Here is a 21,762-nt window from a genome sequence, read left to right as displayed (position 1 = left end):
GTCCCACCTCACAAAACTCAGCCACCTGCCAGGAGGGTGGTGCAGCCCAGGTGTTCAGCACTTTCCAGACTGTGTCCCGTGTGTCTGCATTTAGCTGCTAGTTTATATCCTTTAAAATATCCTGTGTAGCTGCACATACATAGTTCCACCGACTTGCAGAGCAGAGGCAGAAAAGAGGATAGCAGGTTCAAGGCCAGCCTGAGCAATTTAGCAAGACCATCTCAAAATAAAGTAAAAAAGGGGCTTGGCTGTATGTAGCTCTGGGAGAGTTATTTGCCTAGCACTCGCAAGGCCTGGGGCCCAGCCCCAGTACTGCATAAAACAAAACAAAACAAAAGAGGCCTTTTTAATAGATGGCTGGGTATAGTATTTACCTGAATTCTTTTTTTGTGTGTTTTTTGAGACAGGGTTTAACTATGCACTTCAGGTTGGCCTTGAACTCCGTTTGTAGCTGAGGCTAGCCTCAAACTCAGAGTGATCCTCCTGCCTCAGCCTCCTGAGTGGTAGGATTACAGGCATGGGCCACTACACCTGGCTTGACCTGAGTTCTATGAGCTGTTCTACAAAGTAATCAAACTTAGAAGGAGTGATCTGAAGAAAGAAACCACTCATGTTTTTAGTTTTTAAAACAAGGTCTCACTATATTTCCAAACCTCCTATTGAACTCTTGAAAAACCCAATTTGTGCCTGACTGATCAAAAATTCCAGGGGCCTAGACTGAGAACTATATCTAAAATCAGGTCAGTCTTGAGGTCTGTGCTCTCAGCTTGTGGGGCATCGTATCTCCAGGTGTGTAGTATCAACTCAGTTTGAGCAGATGATACCTAGCTAGACCTGCTGTAAAATTGCCTACTTGCCAGTAGGGAAAGGTCCTTCATACCTCTTCAGGTCACAGAAGTCTAAAGCAATAAAGCCAGTTTTCCTAGACACCTGGGACTGTCCGTGTGGGATACAGATGTTCTGAAGGTATCATCCAGAGACCTTCCAGAAAGTCAGCAAGGTCAAAACTGTCTTTGTTTGTTTGTTTGTTTGTTTGTTTCTTTTTTGAGACAAGGCCTGGTCATGTACTTCAGACTGGCCTTGAACTCACTATGTAGTCCAGGCCAGCCTCAGACTCGCGGTAATACTTCTGCTTCAGCCTCTCAAGTGCTGGGATTACAAGCATGTCACCACACCCAGCCTGTCTTTATTATAATACCCAGATGTCCCTTGCCTCTTCACTGTTGCTTTGACAAGGACACTGGAATTTTCCAAAAGCTGCCTAATTCAGTAAACCAGTGTTTTCCAGTGATGAATGCATGATGGTAGGAAATCATGTGTGAGCTCAGGAACTATTCCATTTGCAGAGGGGACCAGTGGATTTCAAGAGAGCTTTTGATTGCATGTTGCAGCTCACCTTTAAATTTATTTTTCATTTAACAAGTTATTTCTCTTCACATATGATGAATTATTTTTAAGATTTCTCTTTGAAAATTTTAATATATTAAATATCAGTATATAACCCACATTAAACGAAAGCTCTTTGGGATTCTTAGGAAATTTTTGGAGTGAAATGGGACCTGAGAACTGTTACTGTATTTATTGTTCTTTTCTGTTGAAGTCCATTTGAATTGGTTTTTTTTTTCATTTTAGTTGTTTTGGTCTTCAGTTATTACAGTTATTCTGCAGTAAATTGTTGTTGCTGTTCTAAGTACATTTCAACCAGTGACGCTTGCACCATGCATGCCCCTAATGCTGTTGTCTGAGAAATGAGTGGGAGCCATACTGCTGATAGAAGCCATCCAGAACAGAGCTGAGAACAGTTTAAAATATGGTAAAGCCTGCTACACATGAGCCCATTCCAAGTCACACTGTAAAGCTGGGTGTGGTGGCGCACGCTGTAATTCCAGCACTCGGGAGGCTGAGGCAGGAGGATTGTTGAGAGTTCAATACCAGCCTGGGCTGCAAAGTGAGTTCAAGGCCAGCCTGAAAACTGTCTTTTCCTGTATGTATCCTTCTATCCTGGGTACTAGGGATTGAACCCAGGGAGCATCCCCAACTTTTATTTGAGATGGAGTCACACTGAATTGTGCAAGCTGGCCTCCTGGGATCCTCCTGCCTCAGCCATCTAGGTACTGCAGTTACAGGTGTGCCCTGTCACACCTGGCTGACAAGAACTCCAGTGCTAGGAAGCTCTCTTTGCTGTGGGCTGCCCTTCCTGGACGGCTCAGCAGACGGCAGCTCTGGCTCCAGCTGCACAGTCAGCCTTGCCTTCTCCTTTTCTTCCCGCTCTAGCCAGCAGCCTGTCAGGTCTCCTCTCTCCTCCCCAAACCCCAAACCCAGTCGTTTCCACACCAGTGTAGCTGCTGCTGATGTCCTCCTGTATATTGACAGTAGCTATAGCAGTATCCCTTCTGACCTTACAATTCTATTGCTTTTTGTCTTTTTTTCTTTTGCAATACTAGGGACCGAGTCCAAAGCTTTTGCACAGAACTGTAGTCGCAGCCTTTTAAAATTTTTTGTTTTGAGATAGCATCTCGCTAAGAGACTTAATTTTTGATCCTCCTGCCTCATCTTCCCTTAGTGCTGGGATTATAGGCTTTGCACCCAATGCCTGACTTGTTTTGTTTGGGTTTTTGGAAGCACAATCTCAATTTTTGTAGTATAGACTGTCCTTGAACTTGGGACCCTCCTGTCTTAGCCTCCCAAAGGCTGGGATTTAATTCTATCCTTAAATGTTTAATTCTGTTCTTTACACTAAATCTAGTTCTGTCACTAAATTTAAGAGTGATTCTTTTTCATGTTTCTGTTTTTTAGGGGGTGTTTTGTTGTTTGTTTTTGTTTTCTTTTTTGCCAGTGTTACACTGTGTAATTTGGGCTGGCCTTGAACTCACTTTGTAACCTAGGCTGGCCTTAAACTTGTGATCCTCTTGCCACAGTCTTCCAAATGTTGGGATTGTAGGTGTGCACCACTATGCCTGGCTACGTTTATTATTTTTTGTATTCTTGATAATGGCAGACATTCTGACTGGAGTGAGGTGGAATTTCAGCGTAGTGTTTTGTTTCCGGGTTTTTTTGTTTGTTTGTTTGTTTGGCTTTTTTTTGAGACAAGGTTTTGCTGTGCAGTTCAGGCTGGCCTCGAACTTGCAGCAGTGCTTCTGCCTCAGCCTCCCAAGTGCTGGAATTACAAGTGTGCACCACCATGCAGGCCTATCTCAGTGTGGTGTTGATCTGCATTTCCCTGATGGCTAAAGATGTTGACTGATCTTTCATATACACTCTTAGCCATTTGTATTAGTGTGACTCTTAACTAAAATGGAAGCTCCTGCAATGTCAAGCTCCAAGCACCACGTGCACTCAGTAGGTTATCGAGACCTTTGTGTGGCCTGTGGGGCTCCCCGCAGTCTGGCCCTAGCTGCTGTTCAGGTTCTATCTTCCACCTTGTCCGACTCACACTCTATGCCCCTTACACTACTCTTCTGCTTTGTCCAACGATTTCTTCTTGTACGTCTCCTTCCTCCATGGGGTGCTCTTTCCTCAGGAGCTGGCAGCCAGGCTCTGTCCCCCTAGTTTGTACAGAAATGTCAGCTCCTTCGAAAGAGCTTCGCTCTTGCTCTCCTTCCTGCAGTACCTCGCGCTTCTTGCTCTGCCTGCTTCCTTTTCACTTTGCTAACCCTAGTAATACCCTCGGCAGGATATCCTTACACTCTCCGCTGACAGGCTGCTTGAGGGTGTCTGCTTTGCACAGCTGGGCCTTGGCGAGGGGAGGGCCAGCCGGGGAGGAAGGAGCCGCTTGGTGATGGTTGACAGTCTTCTTAGTGCACCTTTATTTCCACTTTTGTCTATTGCTATATGCTGTAATGTCACAAAAGTAGAATTACAAGTTGAAAAAGTATAGAATGGTGGCTTTTGTAGCTTTGTCTAAAGATCAGGGAGAATTGTGTCATTAAGCAGTTGGACTTAGAAGATTTTGTCCTACTGGTTATGGATTCAGTGTGCCCGTCTCAGATCGTTACAGAGCAGCAGACTGCACAGAAAATCCAGATTGTGACAGCACTTGATCCTAACGCCCAGGGCAAGCAGTTCATCTTGACGAACCACGATGGCGCCGGGCCTGGTAAGGTCATCCTGGCCCAGCAGAACTCTCCAGGCAAGGTTTTCCTCACCACTCCAGACGCCGCAGGCGTCAACCAGCTGTTCTTCACGGCTCCGGACCTGTCCACGCCACACCTCCAGGTAAGTGACTGCACTGGCTAAATGTTTGGTGGGAGCACTGCACACACCCTGCATTGGGGCCTCACACCCTCATGCCGCCAGTGGAAAGTGCGCTGCAGTGAGCCACTGGGCCGCACCAAGCAGCCTGGGACCACCCCTTGGGGGTTACTGTTCTCATTCTTAGAATCCTCACTGCCACCCCTAGAATCGGGGTGTTCTTAGTTACATACGGTAGGATTTACTCCAGCTACTTTGGGTAGGGAGGGATTTCGGAAAGAATACAGAAAGCTCACAGAACTGTTGGGAAGGCTGAAGCAACAGTGTACGGCCAGGTTTCCGAGAACGGCTGCTGGGGCTTGCTGCGCACCGGCTTGAGAGACCTCTTCCTCCTCCTCCACGCGACAGAGGTGGTGTCCTGTGGCTGCGCTTCCAGACCCACAGGAGTCTGCTGGATTGAGAAGGGAGCTGCCATCCACACCGTCCTGTCGGCCACTGATGCACCCTCCCCACCCCAGTGTCCCTGCCTGTGGGGACCAGGAATTATAAATGGAGTCTAGGGGACGTCGGTGCTTGTTCTTGTCCTCCCCTTGGGCCAGATTAGACCGGGAACTCCCTGTTCTTCTCTGCTCACATCTGGAAGCCCTAGGGCTGATGATTACAATGGCGCTTACAGGGCAAGAGAAGACTTGTGGGAGCTGATAGGCACCTGGGGAAACTAGTGTCCTCATGGCCCCTGTCTCAGTATTGTTTTCGTCCTTGCAAGAATGCTCGGTTCTTCTTTGTAGCCCACTATAGTTGCTATTACTGTGCCCGGAAACACCCACCACCCTTCGCCCATTGACCTAGACTCAGATGTATTAAATAAACACCAGGGTGCGCGGTACCTCATGGCCTTTTGTTCTCGAGAACAGCTGGTCATCCCAGATCCCTGGCAGCACCAGTATTTTGTGTCTTGCTCTTCCTACCGTACGCTGTAACACTTGGCAGGAGATTGGGGACTTGCTGCAGAGGCCCCCAGTTGGCACCATGGAAAGTCACCAGTACCTCCCTGCTTCACAGTGAGAGCTGGTCTGCTAGTCCACTTAGGTGAGAATTAAAATGACATGTTCCGCCTAAGGAGTAGGTTCCTACTTCATAGTCTCTCACTGTGGTTTTGCAGTTACTCTTCCTGCCACAGGGTGGCTGTGTTCAGATGCAGTGCCCCCGAGGGCTGCCCCCAGAGACAGGGGAGGCATGCCTACGTAAAGCAGGGTTCCACTTTCAGGATGGGAGAAAATCCCTTAAGGGTTAAAAAATTCATACTTTATAGAACAAAGTTTTGCCTTTGAATAAATTGTAATAGATTCTGCCCTTTCATTGACATTATTTGTATTATTTTTAGAAACTAAGTAGAAAATAGGTAGAATTACGGGTAGGAAGTTGTTTTGTCAACGACACAAGGCTGGCCTGGTGGCTCATGCCTGTAATTCCAGCACTTGGGAGGCTGAGGCAGGAGGATCGTTGTGAGTTAAGAGACCAGTTTGTGCCACAAAGGGAGCTTAAGGCTAGCCTGAACTGCATAGTGAGACCTTGTCTCAAAAAGACAAAAAAAAAAAAACACAAAAGATACAGACAAACCAAATGCATGCATACATATTTTAATTTCTTTAAATTTATTTTTGCTTAATTTCATCATTATTTAATAGATGTTTATTTTACAGTTTTAGATTTACCAGAAGATTGACAATTTAGTCAAAGTTTCAGTAACACACCCAGCAGTTTCCCCTAACATTTTATGTTTGTGTGGTGTGTATTTCTTATAATAAATGAATCGGTATTGGTGCATTACCCAAACTCTAGTTTTTTGTTTTTTCTTTTTTTTTGAGACAGGGTTTCACTGGGTAGCCCAGGCTGTCCTCAAACTCAGTGGTTCTCCTGCCTCAGACCCCCAAGTTGCTGGGATTACAAGTGAGCACCACCACACCAGACACCTTTGTTTCTTTAAAAGTACTTATCAAAGACTGATATTTTTTTTTGTGGGACAGGAAGCGATGTTGCCTTGTGTTACGTAATAAAGGGCAGTCATTTTAAGAACCGTTAAGTCTTTCTGTTTGCTTTTTCTCATTTAAAATTCCCAAAGGCATTCACACTCGTAGTGGAAAAAGAAGGGTCAGGGGAGAGAGGATTACCGTCTGCCTTAACAGCAGAGGGAAGGTATTTGCTAAGTGACCTGGCTGGTGTTTTGGACTGAATTAATGATTTACTTACATTTTACGAGATTGCAAGAAAAAGTGAAAAGGCTGAAGGATAAACCTAAAACAAGAAACTAGTGTTCCTTTGCCAGTTTCCCAGTAGCTGTGCCTGAGGGCGCCTCCTCCCTGCGCACCAGGCTAGCTCTGTAGTTGGCTGCACGTCCCTCGCTGTCCAGCTCCGGCGTGGTGCTGCAGCTCCTCTCGGCCGCCTGCTCAGACCTTCAGTTCCCCCGGAGTCTGTGCCTTGGTGTTCAGTCATGTGATGGTAGTTGCATCAACAGCATCGGTTTCTTTATATTTCCCTCTTGCATTTAAAAAGTTCAGTGCTAGGGCTGGGGATTTAGCTCAGCGGCAAAAGCGCCTGCCTGGCAAGTACGAGGTCGTGAGTTCGGTTCCCGGTACCGGAGAAAAAACAAAAACAAAACAAAAAAAAAAAGTTCAGTGCTATCTTTTTATGTTGTTGGGCGCTTCAGTCATGTCGTTGCATGTGGAAAGGTGCTGAACCCGTCAGAGGTAGCTGTGGGGACCAACTGCTTCCTGCAGCGCTCAGGGTCTCCCGAGGAAAGCCAGTACCCCGTTTGAACTTGTGGGTTTCTGTCTGTGCAGTTTGGTTTCATTGCTCTAGAACAAATTAAAAAGATACTCCAACCCTCTGTTTTTCACAGCATTGACCCTTTACCTCTACATAAAGAAAAATAAAACAAGATGATTACAGAGTTTAAAATTTGACAGTACGTTATAAAGAAAGTAAAAAGAATGTTTTTTCGCTTTTCTAGAATGAGAATGTTCCGGAGTAATAACATTTTTTTTCTCTCTTTTTTTTAAGCTCTTAACAGATAGTTCTTCACAAGACCAGGGACCAAATAAGGTTTTCGATCTTTGCGTAGTGTGTGGAGACAAAGCATCAGGTAACATTAAAAGTAACTCGTGTTGTGTTGTTAAAATCACTACCGCACTACCATGTTTCTTCTGAAGGTAAAAAGGAAAGGCAAGGAATATTTCATTTTTATGGCTCACGTTTGTAGCCTATAATATTTAGCTAATTTTTTTCTCAAAGCTTTTTAATATTCACTTTTTTAGAACTTCGGTGCAGTTTGACTTGTAATGAGTAGGATATATGTTTCAGTGAATTATGCAGAGTTTCACTTTTGAAAGTGAAAAAATTCATGAATGTGCAAATTAAATTTGTGAAAAGACTGTTTATAAATGAATTGTGATCTTTCGGAATATGCTGCCTTGTTATCCTACTTCTTGAGTCCTGTCCTAGGAATAATTTGCATTATGGAGGTGGAAAAAGCTTTGGGCTCATCTGGAAAAAAATCTGTTTCATCTTCTATATTGTGCTTTCAAGAAATGAGTTTTATTTCTGTTGTAGAAAAATGAATCTTTTGTATTTTCTAAAATATTTTCTCTCTAGGGCGTCATTATGGAGCAGTAACTTGTGAAGGCTGCAAAGGGTTTTTTAAAAGAAGCATCCGAAAAAATTTAGTATATTCATGTCGTGGATCAAAGGACTGTATTATTAACAAACACCATCGGAACCGATGTCAGTACTGCAGGCTGCAGAGGTGCATCGCCTTTGGAATGAAACAAGATTGTAAGTATCAGCTGGAAAGGAGGGTTCTGACTAATGAACACATTAAAATGTCAGAAGTATATGTTCTGTGATTCACAGTTTTTCAACTGAAAATATAAGAAAATGTACATGGGTATGTTACTCAGTTGACAGATTTTTTGGAAATTTGGGTTGCATTTGCTGCTGGGGATCACGTGGGCCCTCTTGCATGCCAGGCAAGCACTCCTCCACTGGGCCATCTCTTCAGCCCACAAGCATGTTTTTTAGCTTGAATTTAGTGTGATAAATAGAAGAAAAGCCTAACTTGCCAAGTAGGATGGTGTGCATCTTTGATCCCAGTGCTCAGGAAGCTGAGGTAGGAGGATCGTGATTTTTTTTTCAGGCCACCTGGGCTACATCATTCGAGGCCAGCCTGAGTCTGTAACTCAAGAACAACAAAAAAGCATACCTAACTTTAAGTTATCAATTTACTTTTTTCTTTTTCTTTCTTATGTGTTTGATTGATTGGTTTTTTGAACCTGCATCTTGCTATATTATGCATGTTGACCTTGGCCTCCTCAGGATCCTCCTGCTTCAGCCTCTTGACTGCTGTGATTACAAGCATGTGGCCTGATGCCTGGCTTACCAACTTACTTTGGACTAAACTTGTAAAGAGTGATTAATGGAGGCTACGGCACCTGAGCCCAGGAGTTCAAGGCCAACCTGGGCAACATAGCAAGACTCGCATCCCCCAAAAATTTGGAGTGATGAAGAAGGTAACGAGAGTAGCTAGTACGGTACTGACTGCACCCTCCCTGTGCTGGACCTTGTGCCCAATATGTGTGCTGACTTAGCTCACAGCGTGCCCTTTTATAGCCAAGTCAGCAGGTCACACGGCACACAGATAGTCAGGGCAAAACTGCTCTGAATCCCAGCCGTCGGTTGTGGTTTTTACCTTGAACCCAAACCTTCCTCCCCAAATGTTCACTTACCAGTTACGTTATTTTATCTCTTTATTATGAAATAAGATTTTTGTAAATATTTCATGTACTTATATTAGCTGTTATATTATGAAGACTAGGCAGTTGAATTACATGTGAAAAAAATCTCATGGCCCTTGGCTAAAAAGGATGATGTATCTTAGGCCTTTTTGTGTCTATTAGTATTATTTGCAGTTGACTTAAATTTCATTTTATTTTTTTTTAAATGAGATTCCTGCTTTTAATTCTCTTTTTTTATTTTTTCAGCAGTAGGAATTGAACCCAGGGGCTTTGTACTGAAATACATTCCTAGCCCTGGCCCCTTCCTTAAAAATCATTTTTTATTTCAAGACAGCGTCTCAGGAAGTCCCTGAGTTGCCTGTTCTGGGCTTAAACTTGCGAGTTTCCTACGTCACCCTCCCCAAGTACTGTGATTACTGGCATTCACCACCACTCCTACTAGTTCTTCCTTTTTGACCATGAGCTTTTATTCTGTGTGGTGTGCACATGCATACATCCCCACACATGTTTATGTGTAATACTAGGCAAGATCCCAGTGTCTAACACTAAGCTATATCCCCTTCTTTTTTAATTTAGAGATAAAGTGTTGAGTTACTCGGCTGGTCTTGCATTTTCAGTCCTCCCGCTTCAGGCTCCCAGGTAGCTGGGATTATAGGCATGTCCCACCATAACCTGTGACAGTGATTCTATATTTTACTTAGCTTGTTTTTTTGAGACAGGTTCTCTAGTGCAGGCTGGTCTTGAACTTGCTTATGTAGCCCGAGCTGGCCTTGAACTTACTATGTAGCCTGGGCTGGCTTCAGCCTCACAAGAATCCTCCTACCTCAGCTCCCTGAGTGCTGGGATTACAGGCGTGCGCCACCATGCCCAGCTAAAGACTTATGGTCGTCTTTGGAATTCAATGTGTTAGCCATGGCTCCTATTAGCAGCATTGCTGATCCTGAGCTTAATTTATAACAGTTGCCTCTAAGTTCTGTATCCTCATTGTTGAATGCATTTTTATAGCTGTTCAGTGTGAAAGAAAACCCATTGAAATGTCACGAGAAAAATCTTCCAACTGTGCAGCTTCAACAGAAAAAATCTACATCCGCAAAGACCTCCGAAGCCCGTTAGCTGCCACTCCAACCTTCGTGACGGACAGTGAAACCGCAAGGTACTGTGCGGGGCAGTGGCCCACAGTGAGTCTCCACCGTCTGCCTCTTGCCTGGCGAGACTGAGGTCTGTGCTCACTGTTACAGGTCAGCAGGGCTGCTGGACCCGGGCTTGTTCGTGAACATCCATCCGTCGGGGGTGAAAGCCGAGTCAGCCATGCTGGTGACACCAGAGAAGGTGCGGTGCGTTCAGTGCCATTTAAAGCCTTGTTTTGGTTTTGGGTTTTTGGTGCTGGACAAACCTGGGCTCATGCATGTGTGGTATGCACACACTGTACCGTAGAGCTGCACCCCCAGCTCTAAAAGCTACGGTTTTCTTTAAGCTTTTAAATGGGCATGATGGCACACTCCTGTAATCTTAGCACTCAGGAGGCTGAGTCAGGAGGGTTGCTGAAAGTTGGAGCCCAGCCTGGGCCACACAGTCCAAGGACAGCCTAGACTACATATCAAGACCCTGTCTCAGTCACCAAAAAATATTGTTCTAAGTGTTAGATTTTTTTTTCATTTTCTTTGTCTCTCTTATCACTTTGGTTAACTGATTTGATCTTATTCTCCATTACAAGTTGCTTTTTTAAAACATAAATTATCAGCTGTTTGGTAGAAATGTCTGTTACTTTACTAGGAGAATTATAACTTCAAAGATGAAAGTCACAAAAGAATTTCTCTAGGGTTTTTTGTTTTTGTTTTTGTTTTTTTTTTTGTCTCTTTGAGACAGGGTCTTGATATGCAGTTTGGGCTGGCCCTTAGCTCACTTGTAGCCCGGGCTGGTCGAGAACTCACAAAGATCCTCCTGCCTCAGCCTCCTGAGTGCTGGGATTACAGGTGTGTGCCAACACACCCGGCTTTTTCTAGGTTTCTTTTCTTTCATCCTAAAATAAAAGTTATCACAAAAAGAAACATAGATGCAAAATTCTCAACGTCTTTTTATTTTCTACTACAGGTCTGTTAGTGCCAAATAATTAAAATATTTCAGATAGAAATTCTTTGCACACCTCAATCAAAACATTCACTTGAAAACCAGGCACAATGGTGCTCATCTGTAGTCCCTGCCTTCAAGAGAGAGGCTGAGGCAGGAAGATTGCTGTGAGTTTGAGACCATTCTGAACTTGTAAAACCCTGTTTCACCTCCCCCAACCATTCATGTGAGTTTAGAGTTCCTAAGACTACCAGGCTGTCATGATACACATCCAAGTCGTTGCAGTCTCTTGGAGATTGAAGCAGCTAGCGCTTAGAGAAGGGCTCTAAAGGAAACAAAGGTTTCTTTTTAAATTGAACCCATAAAGTTTCTGTATACCTCAGAAACTGCTGTCAGCACAAGGAACAAAGTTTTCCTAATAAGATAGTAGAGAATTAATAGTCAAGGTCCCTCTCTGCCAGTAACAGGGTCTGGGTTTATTTAGTTCAGTGAAGTGTTTTGGTTTGTTCAGTGATCTATGGGGTCAAAGCCAGAGCCCACCCGTGACAGTGACCCCTGCACCCTAGGCCCCATGCCCAGCCCTGTAATCTGCTTTCTATGACCGGAGAGATTATTTGTTCTAGTTACGTGTATTTTCCAGTTTATTGTGTATTTGTTACTTACTACTTTAAGGCATTCTCAGTATTAGGGCTCTGAAACCAGGCTTCATGGGCCACTGCCTGATGTGTGCACTTGGGCGGTCTCTGCCTCTAGTCTGCACAGGGAACATAATCCAGCTCTTCGCCTCCCTCTCAGGCCAGCTCTGCTGTGTCATTACTAGTGGGTGGCTCGGCCTTTTCCCGGGTACTTGGCAGTGATAAAGCTACACCCTGCCCTGCCTTCAGGATTCAGACTGAGAGCAGAGGTTGCTGTTCTGGGAGCCGGGCTCTGTGGAGAAGCGCATGTTCGCCTGCACGCCACACCGTGTCCCTGGATTGGATTCCGATGACAGCCTGTGTGTTAGGTCTCTCTGACACATAGCCTCACACAGTCTGGCGGCCATCATCCCATCACCGAGTGTGTGCTTAGCATGTGTGTGGGCCAGGCCTCAGTTTCAGTAGCAGGAAAGAAGCCAGTGGCTCCAGACTGTCCCATCACACAGTGAAGTTTCTCCGTGTTGCCCAAGTCTGCAGTGGCAAAACCTGAAAGCTCTAGTAGACATTGTGCTTTGTGGAAAAGAGTATATAAGCATTTTTAGTCTAATGTTAAAGTACTTAAAAACCATAACTACTCTTACTCATGGGTAGGGTGCATGTGCAGCGGTGGTCGGGCGTGTGAACCTGGCTGTCACACAGGTCTGATTTCCTGTCCTGAGTGATGGTTCTGTGTGGTCACAGAGGGACAGTGATTCCTACCTGCCAGGGTTCTTCCAAGGGTGAAATAAAATACATATACAAGTAGAAGTTGCACAGAAACTTGGCCCCTGGTGGGGTCTTCCTCAGGTGATTCTGGGACTGTTACTTTGGGAAGGGTACAGCAAGTGTGTTTTTGCACTTATTCACTGAAATCAATTTTCCCTAACTCAAGATTCAGTGACAAAGTATCAGGGAAACATGTATTATCTTAGGGTTGAAAACAACATTAGCTGGGGTCAGTTGCTCTCACTAGATTTGGATATAATTATTGAAAAAGAATGGATTGAAATATCAAATGTATCAGCTCATTGCTCTGAAAAATTGGACTTAAGGAAGAAAGATCAGGCACTTTGTCTTGGTTACTTTTCTGTCATTGCTGGGACAAGATACCTGACGCCCAAAATTAAGGAAGGAAAGGTTTACTACGCTTACAGTTTGTGGAGGTTTCAGTCCGTATTTGGCAGATTACAAGGCAGAGTGGCACATGGCAGAGGGCTAGGGCTCAGGGTGGCAGACTACAGCAAAAGCAACATGCACACACCCCAGCGAGGAATAGTCAAAAGCACCCTCTTCCTCTCCGTTACATATGCAAACTATCCACCCCAGGGTGGGTGTAGCTCTCACACCTCAATCAACTCTAAAAGCCTGCCCCATGGCCGAATGAGGCTTTGGGGGGACACACAGACAAACCATAACACACTTATTCACCTTTCCTGTACAAATTACATTTGTGGGTAACTGTTAAGGAAAACCAGGTCTGGTGGCATACACCTATGATCCCAGTATTCTAGGGAGGCTAGGCAAAAGGATTGCCAGGTCAAAGCCAGCCTGGGCACCATAGGGAGACTGTCAAAAAGAAAAAGGAAGAAGTGTAGAGTTAGAATTCTCTCACTGAGTTGCCCAGGCAAGTCTCAAGCTTAAAATCCTCTTGTCTCAGCCTCCCAAGAGTGTATTCCACCAAGCCCAGCTAGAAAATGTTCTTTTTATAAAATAATTACAGCTAGTGCATAAAGAATACATGATGTGCATTATTAATAAACAGCAGAGTATAAATGGAAAGATGTGTGATTTAATATCTTTTTATAGAAGAAGCAGCTCTGACATGGATTAGATACCCATGAAGTAGTTTCGGGGTATTTATGGGTTTAACAGAACTAGGGATCAAAGGCAGCACCTTGTGCACGCTGGACAAGCAGGCCTTAGACACAGCTGCGCCTGCAGCTGTAAACCATTTCAAAGAAATGTACCTGCTATTTTTTTTTTAACTTAGATTTTTCTCAAGAAGTTTTTGAAGTGTCGGGGCTCATGGATTTGACTTTCATTTATTTTAGTGTACTTTTCTTTTTGCATTTCATGATCTAGAATTAAATATTTTAGATCTTAAAAAGATACACCAATTCACAGAATTTTAATATTTTTTCTTAAAGGCTGAATCATGTCAGGGAGATTTAAGTACCTTGGCCAGTGTGGTTACGTCATTAGCAAATCTTGGAAAGACGGAAGAGCTTTCTCAAAATAGTAACGACGTGCCTGTGATGGAAAGTTTAAACAATGGCAGTACATCTTTGGGCGAATGTCATCAAGAAATGCAGACCAGCGGTGATGTCTCAAGGTGAGATCCACTCTGATAAGTGTTCTTTAGTATGTGTATTGGAATATTTTTGTATTAAGTACTATTTACAGAAGTTTCAGGAAACAAATATTTAAAAATTAAGGCATAGTAAGCTGTAACTGAAAGACCATATGTAGTATAAAATACTGTATCCAACAGGTTAGATTTTAAATAGCAAGAACAGTAAGTAAATATTGTAAAATCAGAAATGTCATCTTGGAAAAAGTTTAGAAATTTTCTCCCTCATACATGATAATTTCAGTGTGACATTTCCAATATTTTAGTCACCAGTTTTTATTTTCTGTGTGTAGAGAAAAACATTTTCTTGCCAGACAGTCATGTTGACAAACTCCACACTAATTTCTATTAATGAAAATAAAGATAAAAGAGCTAGTGGAATTAATGATAGTTTTAAGTTACTCTTAAAGAAAGTACTCCTGGCATGCTTTCATTTTGTCAATATTTTTAGGATACTAACCACTTACCAGTCCAGTTAAGTGCAGGATGACCAAAAGTTGCATATTTTTTCATTAATTTTTGTGATATAACAGGAAATGTGAAAACAATTTTATCAAATGTATGCAATACAAGAATTGACTGGTTGAAGTGGCACCTGCCTGTGTGTCACAGACTGTTGAGTGGTTGAATGAATTTCTCTAGACTTTTCTCACTCGTTCACGATCTAAGATACTGAGTATTGCCCTGAGGGTGGAACTCAGTGGTAGAGCGCTTACCTAGCAGGCAGGATGCTCTGGGCTGGACCTGCAGCACCACAAAATAAGAAAATGTTGAATAGATTGCATTTAAGCACTACAGTGAATACTCCGCTGAGCATGAGACATGAGATTTAAGGAATTCTAGAAGGCAGAGATACCACTGAAAAATATGCAGAGCTATCTTGGATAGTTATTTGTTAACATTGGTTAATTATCATCCTAATCTCAAATCTTAGCAGCTTACATTTAGTTGTATAACCAAAAGTACTATCTGAATGTGTAAGTGAAGACTCAGCTTTGCACTGTGCTCAGTACAGTTATCAACGTAAGTTCTTACTCTCATTCTTCCCAAATAACTTCTGTGTATAAAATAAAGCATGAGAGTTTTTCTTTCTCTTAAATGTATAAGATTATGGTTTTTGAGACAGAGTCTCACTATGTAGTTCAGGCTGGCCTCAAACTTGGGGCAGTGCTGGGATTATAGGTGTGCACCACCATGCCTGGCAAGATTTTTTTTAAATCCTTTGATTCTTTGGTAATGTGCAGTTTAATTTGATTTTTGGAGGGACTCATAGAAGTCATTGAAATAGTATGGAGTGATACCACGCAGTTCTGTTTTCTGAAGAGCTGTGTGCGGATGGCTTTCTGCTTGTTGAGTGGGGCGGGGATTAAACCCAGGCCTTGCACATCTGTCGATGCATTCTATCCCAGAGCTCCACTTACAGTCCTATTTTCTAAATAATTTTTTAGTTTTAAATTTTAATTTCAGGGTTTTGTATAGAATTTCAATTTTACTGCTGGAGATTGGCCACACTCACAGCCTCTGATGTCTCCTCGCAGGGCATTTGATACCCTTGCAAAAGCGCTGAACCCCGGAGAGAGCAGTAGCTGTCACCGCTCAGAGGAGGGCATGGAAGGAGGTGGACACCTGACTGTGGGCGAGGCCAGCACCAGTTACGCCGAGAAAGAGGGGCCGCTTCTCAGCGATTCGCATGTAGCTTTCAGGGTATTTCTATAGATTTCTACAGCTTTTATATAACATTGTTTGATTTTAATCTGCCTTTCAAAAGTCCATTTTTTGTGTTATTCAAGTCAGAAATGTCCCTGGTGGAATATCAGGACCGGAACCAATACGCACACATCTGGCTGTGGAAGATGACAGCTGCCTAAAGCACCCTTGTAAGAGGCAGTTGTAGTAGCCCTGAAGGAGTGAGCTTTAGAACTGTCAGCAGGGTTTCTCACGTGAAGCCTTGGCTTTCCTGGTGTTGAGTGCACTGCTTTTGTTCAGTGAGGAGTGGCTGCTGCTTTAGTGTAAATCAGTGTCTAAGAGGGTGATGTTTTTACTTTTGCCATCATAATGACAGAGAACTGCATTCCTTATGTATCATCCTAATTAGCTTTCAGCCTTAGCACAGTAAAGTACAAATTAGTACATTTCAACTTATAGCTTTTAACATTTTTTACTCTTTTTGGGGTGGGGGTCAGAGTCTCGCTGTGTAGTTCTGGCTGGTCCTGAACTCACTAAGTAGCTCTCCTTGGCTGGCCTTGAACTCTCAGCAATCCTCCTGCCTCAGCCTTCCAAGTGCTGGTACTACAGGCATGGCCACTACATCAGGCTTTTTTACCATTTTGAAGGAGGTATATTATATAATATTTATAATTTATTTTTTTCCCTAAATACATTTTTATAATGGGAACAATACATCAATGCATGTAGAAGACTAAAAAGATCACTTTTTTGGAGGCAGGATCTCACTCTGTAGTTCATACTGACCTTCAGCTTCACTATATAGCCCAGGCTGGCCTTGTACTCCCAGCAATCCTCCTGCCTCAGCCTCCCAAGTACTGGAATTGCTGGCATGTGCCGTCACACCTGGCTTAAAAAGATCAATTTATAGTATTTGATTAAGATCCTGCTTTTTGACTTCTTCCACTTTCCTCACATTGTGTCTTTGCTCTGCCAGTTACGGGTCCTGTTACCCAGTGGTGTGCAAAGTTCTTGAATGTGTGTATGTGATTTCACTTAGCAAAATGTAGCTGTTCTGGAACATCTAAGGGTCATTGTGTGTAATTTCACTATGGAGTACAGTTTCCAAAGATTTCTTAATAAAAAAATGTGCATTTATCAGGTATATCTATATATATCCAGTAGAAATAACGAACATAAAATAAATGTAATGTTGGCCAGGCATGTGGTGACACATAGCTCTAATCCCAGCATTCTGGGAGGCTGAGGCAGAGGATCGTAATTTCAAGCTCAGCTGGGGCAACTCAGCAACTTTGTGAGACCCTGTCTCAAAATAGAAAATGAACAAAAGGCTTGGGGTGTACCTCAGGGCAAAAGTCTGGATTCAGTCCTCAGTACTGACAGGTAGGTAGGTAAGGTAGGTGGGTTGATCATTGAGCCAACTGCATATAATAATTTCTTGTTTGTAAAAGTCAATTTGATAGAATAGGCATTAACAAAAGTCATCATGGCTTAAATAATAATTGCTATAATTTCATATAGTCGATTATCAGTGAATCAAATTTCATGTGAAACTTTACTAAAGTAAAGTAAAGTAAAGTAAAACTTTACTGACATAGAGAAATTAGAAATATTTTATCTGGGATTGGGAATGTATAATTCAGTGGTAGAGCACTTACCTAGCATGCACAAGGCCTTGATGTTTGATCCCCAACACTGCAAAAAAAACAGAAATTATCTGGTCTGTACAAGAAAAGTTTTCATGAGTGTCATGAAAAATTAAGAGACTAATCAGTGTCATCTCTAAAATTTAGAGTAGGGTCTATCGACAGGGATGTAGCAAGTCAAGGAATTTTTTTCCCGTTGTTCTTTCTTCTCCAAAGGAAAGGTGTTCTTTTGTTGTCTTAGCTGTATTTTCTGCCTTGGCTGTCAGTGGAGGGAAGGGTAAAATGAGACAAGTATATGAAGGGCCCAGTGCAAAGAAAAAGGCCAGAGGACTTAGTTGTTCACTTTTTGACTTTGATGTTGTTCCTCAGAATTTTGATACCCGAAAAAAGTGTTTTGAAGAGATTAATTAGGCAAATTAGAACTTCGCTTTTACTCTCTAGAGTTGACTTTTTCCCGTTCCTTCTGTAACTTCTTATATCTTAGGTATAAGATGCCATCCTGAGAGCACTCTGCAGTATTTGCTCTGAGCAGGACACTTCTTTGATCTGTTTACAGTCCCAAAACTAGGAGGTTTATTTGTGAGTGAGTTCCCTGCCTAGTTCCTAGTACCTGGCGGTTTTGTGGTTGCTTTTCTGAGTTTCCTGATCAGCAGTTCCGAGGCCTGACATCCGCTGTCAGGAGGTCCAGCCACTGCTGTCCTCATTGCTGAGCTGGACAGCATCGTTCTTCTCACACGTTTTTACCAGAGTGGAGTTCGCAGCCTGTTTTCACACACTCTTTCACACAAGCCTTAATGCATTCTTTTGGGGAGGTTAAAACATTCTCCTTTGGTAGGGGAAGAAAGATTTTCAGTGTCTTCTTCAGAACAACTCTAGGTAATAAGGAGAAATAATCTAATAATGAAGCTAGAATTGTGAAGAGTCTAGAACAGTATAACATTTTTTATTAAAAGAATTTTACCTGTTTCTCTTGCTTCTTACAATTCTCTTACAATTGTAATCAAGGTACATAGTATTCTCATTTTAAAAGTAAGTATGTGAGATGGAAATGAGGTGATTTCCAGCCAGCTATGATGGCGCACACCTGTATCCCAGCACTCGGGAGACTGAGGCAGGAGGATTGCTGCAAGTTCAAGGCCAGCTGGAAGTACATGGTGAGACCTTGTCTCAAAACTCAAAAAAAAAAAAAAAAAAAGTGATTTGCAAAACTGTCCTCTTCGTGTTTAGTATCTCAGTATTAGAATCCCAGTCTTCTTAGTCACCTGTATTTGAAACTTGAGAGTCCTCTTCAATCTCCCCATGTCTCACTCCCCTCCTTTCAATTTGTTTTTTGAGACAGGGTCTCAGTGTGTAGTTCAGGCTAGCCTTGAACTCAGTGTATGGCCCTGGCAGGCCTTGAACTTGCTGCCATTGTTCTAGCTCTGGCTTCCGAGTGCTGAAATCATAGGCATGTGCCACCATGCCTGGCCTCCTCTCCTTTAGTCATTCTGTTTCTTTAATTTCTCCATTTTGGTTTTATTTCCATTGGCATGTTTTAGGTCTCTTAAAATTTGTAACTTACAGTGTTGAAATAATATCTTTACTTTCAGTTCATCTGCTGTATCTTGTCCTATGCACTAGTACCAGTGTGATACTTGTTAAAAATCACTCTAAATATGTCACTTGACTATTTCGCTTGCCTAGCATGTGCAGACCCCTGAGTTTGATCCCCTGAACTGCTAAAAAAAATTTCTTTAAATAAATAATAAAAGCCTTCCTGTTGCCTGTGTGTGCTTAAGTCCAGTCTCTATAACATGACTTGTTAGGGCCCTCCACCTTCTGATCCAACACCCGTTGCTTCCCACAAATCATATTCCCTTTCTTAACCTTGTTTTTTTTTTTTTTTTTGAGACAGAGTCTCATTACATAGTTCAGGCTGGCTTCAACCTTGTGATCCTCCTGCCTCAGTCTCCTCAGTGGCAGGATTATAGGTGTCAGCCAGGATACCTGGCATCTTAGCCACTTCTCTAGCTAGTTTCATTCTGTTCCTCCATCAAGACAGCAGCACACGTATTTCTCTGTAAATGGTTGTTGAGTAAATGATTTAGGGTCAGACAAATAAAAAGTTAGAAGTAGCAGAACCCAGACACCCTAACCTAAGTCAGATGATTTTCTGAAAGTTACATTGTACAGACGGTTAGCAAAATGCTGTGCAGAAACTGCTAGAAAAGTAATCATAAAAGCAACTAATCAAAAAGGCAAGTTCTAAAATAGGTTGGTCAGGCTTAGGTCTTATTAATACTCTTTTTAAAAAATCAACTCAAGTTATTAAATATTTTTATACTTTGAAAAATATGCATTGTTTATTTTATAAGCCTGACGGTCATAGGTATTCTTGAGTGGCTGTAACATCCTTGCAGTAGAAACTGGGCTTCCATGTATGTATGAGGAAAGACGTGTATCTTTGTAGTTCAGAGACTTGTGAAGTGGACTCATTTTCTTTGGCCAGGTTAACTTTCTGATGTACTGTAATGCTAGAGGCGTGTAAAGTATATAAAATATAAACTGAAACATTTCCTTTTCTAAAATAAAATAACATGACAGAACAGTTTCCTTAGTGTACTTTGCGGATGATTTCACTTTTATAATTAAAGCAATAGAAGGTTTTCATTGAACACCACTGTTGTGTAAATTAAAGGCAGTGTATTCAAGTTTTACATACAGTATTACAAGTATTTTGATGCTTATAGCCAACTTTAGTAGAGGGTATTTTTTTCTTTTTCTTTTTTTTTTCCGGAGACAAGATCTTGCTGTGTAGTTCATATTGGCCTTGAACTCACTATGTGACCCAGGCTGACCTCCAACTTGGGGCAGTCCTCCTGCCTCAGCCTCCCTAGTGCTGGGATCGCAGGCATGTGCTACCATGCCCAGCAGTAGAGGGCATTCTTCATTGTTGCTTTTCATTTTATTTATTCCTCTTCCATAAAACTAGTATTTTTGGCAATTACCCTAAATTTTTAGGCTTGTTTCCCCATTCACCTGGAGCAATTTTGAGAAGGTATAATAGTTTTAAATTTTTTAATATATATACTCATGCAGAAACAGTTGTATCCTAAGAATATGCTTAAAATATTTAATAATTGCTTTGTTTCCTTAAGGATTGTGCTAGTTCTATTACCAATAAACATTTTATGAACATTTAAAAAATTTTCTTCTCAGGGCAAGCTAGGAATATAGTTCAGTGCCGAATGCCTGCTTGGCACATACAAGGTCCTGGATTCCTTCTGCATACCACACACAAAGGTTTTTTTTTTTTTCCTGTTACCTGGGGCTTTAACCCTTAATTGCCCTGTTGGTTTACTATGTGATGCTATTAATAAATAGGTAAAACATTCATACCTAACATTGAACAAAGGCAGTGGTGTTTTTTACATTTTGTTTAACATTTCTAGAGAACGCATCATTTTGATGAAAAATTTGCTCTGTTTGGTGTCATACACCTTTGAGAATCCAGTGGGAGCTATATATATGTTGCCAAAATACACATCCACCTACCACACCCCAGCGGTAACCACTGTGAGCCGTGTGTGGCATGTTCCTTCCGTCCTTTCTGTGTACATATCTGCGTGTGCCCGTAAATGTACTCTTGAACATCTCCAAGGTGTTCAGCATAGAGTGTTCTTTTCTGATGATGATAGCTTGGGTCTTTGTCAGCATTCACGCTCATTCACAGTGGGAAGCAAAGCTACAGTGGGCACTTTATGGGTGCTTCCTGCGCGTATACAACTATTGTTCTGGAGTAGTTCAGAAGTAGTTTTACAAGCTTAGAGTCTCTTATCTGAAATGCTTGGGAACAGAAATGTTTCCAGTTTCAGTTTTTTCAGATTTTGGGATATTCACAGAAACTTTACCAGTTCATATCCCAAATCTGAAAATCTGAAAAGCTCTAAGATCTGAAACATGTTAAGTGTTAGTGTCCCAAATGTTTCAGATTTCAGTGTTCAATTAGGGGCGCTCACCCTGCATTGTGGTGCAGGATGTGCTGAGGGTCCAGGTCTGGTTGCTAACTCAGATTGCCCTCCAGCTTAGCTCTTGTGGTAGTGGGTGCTTATTCTCCGTAGCTCAATGTTGTGGATCATTCCCATCATTCCATAATAGAACAAGTATTTCTCACACATTTTCTTTATGGCAGTAAGAATTGTGTTTAACAAGACTTTCAGAAGTGGTTTAAAAATATTGTGATGTCGGTTATTTTTTTTGCAACGGCAGTGGGATATTTAAAACAGCCACATGGAGGTCCTCAGTGCAAGCCCATGAGGGGCTTGTCTCCAGGTATATTTCGGTGTTATCTGTAGAGTAGTTTTTAAATTACTTTTTAA

At 42.3% G+C, this 21,762-nt stretch overlaps 1 protein-coding gene across 2 annotated transcripts in view; it reads left to right on the top strand.

Moving 5' to 3' along the window:
• Nr2c1 (nuclear receptor subfamily 2, group C, member 1) overlaps positions 1-21,762 on the top strand; it is a 55,790-nt gene that overhangs the window by 18,549 nt on the left and 15,479 nt on the right. The window contains exons 1-8 of one of the 2 annotated variants that reach the window (XM_005374482.2): positions 1,633-1,813; positions 3,988-4,215; positions 7,252-7,333; positions 7,843-8,022; positions 9,987-10,134; positions 10,220-10,310; positions 13,870-14,054; positions 15,611-15,776. In XM_005374482.2, coding sequence (XP_005374539.1) covers positions 1,811-1,813; positions 3,988-4,215; positions 7,252-7,333; positions 7,843-8,022; positions 9,987-10,134; positions 10,220-10,310; positions 13,870-14,054; positions 15,611-15,776 — 1,083 coding nt within the window. In that variant the 5' untranslated portion in view covers positions 1,633-1,810. Of the gene's footprint in view, positions 1-1,632; positions 1,814-3,987; positions 4,216-7,251; positions 7,334-7,842; positions 8,023-9,986; positions 10,135-10,219; positions 10,311-13,869; positions 14,055-15,610; positions 15,777-21,762 lie in introns of those variants that run through there. The other variant, XM_005374480.1, reaches the window with a different exon arrangement.

Source organism: Chinchilla lanigera, unplaced genomic scaffold, assembly GCF_000276665.1.
Source record: "Chinchilla lanigera isolate Chin_1 unplaced genomic scaffold, ChiLan1.0 scaffold00004, whole genome shotgun sequence".
Taxonomy (NCBI): Eukaryota; Metazoa; Chordata; class Mammalia; order Rodentia; family Chinchillidae; genus Chinchilla; species Chinchilla lanigera.
The sequence above is the reverse complement of the archived record's forward strand: the minus strand, read 5'-3'. Positions and strand labels throughout refer to the sequence as shown.